Source organism: Aspergillus bombycis (assembly GCF_001792695.1).
Source record: "Aspergillus bombycis strain NRRL26010 chromosome Unknown contig00009, whole genome shotgun sequence".
Classification (NCBI taxonomy): domain Eukaryota; kingdom Fungi; phylum Ascomycota; class Eurotiomycetes; order Eurotiales; family Aspergillaceae; genus Aspergillus; species Aspergillus bombycis.
The window spans coordinates 331,404-332,390 of record NW_019170011.1 but is presented as its reverse complement, the minus strand read 5'-3'; the positions used below and the strand labels follow the sequence as shown (position 1 = coordinate 332,390).

Sequence of the window (987 nt, the reverse complement as noted above, 5' to 3'; positions counted from 1 at the left end):
CGAGGCTACTACTTGTCGATACGACCTACCCCTGCCATTGACATCAACTCCGGTCATTCCGAGTATCAAATAAATTGCCACGCAGGTTTCTCGCGTATTCCAGAAAAATTCACATTATATAATATTGGTAACTTTATCAACAATTACGACTAAGCCCACACATATCCCAGCCCCGGTTCCACCGTGAATTACAGTTTTGGAGATACAGGATTGGCCTCCTCGAGATATCCCCGGACACACCATTTCAGCAGTATTGACTTGCGATGGATATTAATTCTTGGATTCCCAGCAGCGAATGTGCCCGTGACTGAGCTGAACCAACTTGCCCTGATTAAGGCTGACCCAGGTTTGCTGTGCGTTGAGCTCGGCATTCACGTCGGGCTGCTGAACAATCTTGCAGTGGCTCGTCTGCTGGAACTTATTGAACTGGGCACTCGAGGCAGTAACAACGCCTTTGACGGTCACATCGGTATGGCCCCAGAGGCTCTGGATGGAGCGTTGATTGCCGTCGGTGGGAATATCAACGTTGGCGTTGGCGCCAGACTGCTCGTTGCTGAGCTGAACGGTCACCGACTGAACGTCGGTAGGGCTAGCGATGACACTGGAGGTGGTGGCCATGAGGCCCAAAGCAAGTGGAATAAACCGCATTTTGGCAGTATGAGGTGGAGAGAAAGGCGTGAGATGTATCTAGTAGATAATCCTGATTGAGATTAAAGCTTCTGGTCACTGTTTGGAGTAGATTTTGAGCATAGCTTTCACCGGCTTTATATACATTTTCGTGTTGTATAGACCGGAGAAGAATGGGGATTGTCTGTTTGAATTGATCTCGGCTCGATGTCATCGGGTGGAGTTGATCCATGGATTGCGAGCTGTAAATACGAACTGAGCGCCCAGCCCTCGCCGGATGCGGACATAGCCTCCTCTCGGCTCCCGCCGAACGAACGGTACAGTTTAGCTGCAGTTCATGCGTCGTTACTGGTGGTCTCC

The 987-nt window shown here is 50.3% G+C and overlaps 1 protein-coding gene across 1 annotated transcript; it reads right to left on the bottom strand.

The window, feature by feature from the left end:
• Positions 1 to 270: 270 nt before the first annotated feature.
• ABOM_003586 (uncharacterized protein) lies at positions 271 to 648 on the bottom strand (the record flags this gene model as incomplete). Its single annotated transcript, XM_022530716.1, has 1 exon — positions 271 to 648. The coding sequence occupies one exon, from the start codon at positions 646 to 648 to the stop codon at positions 271 to 273; it is 378 nt and encodes a 125-aa protein (XP_022393042.1).
• Positions 649 to 987: the final 339 nt, after the last annotated feature.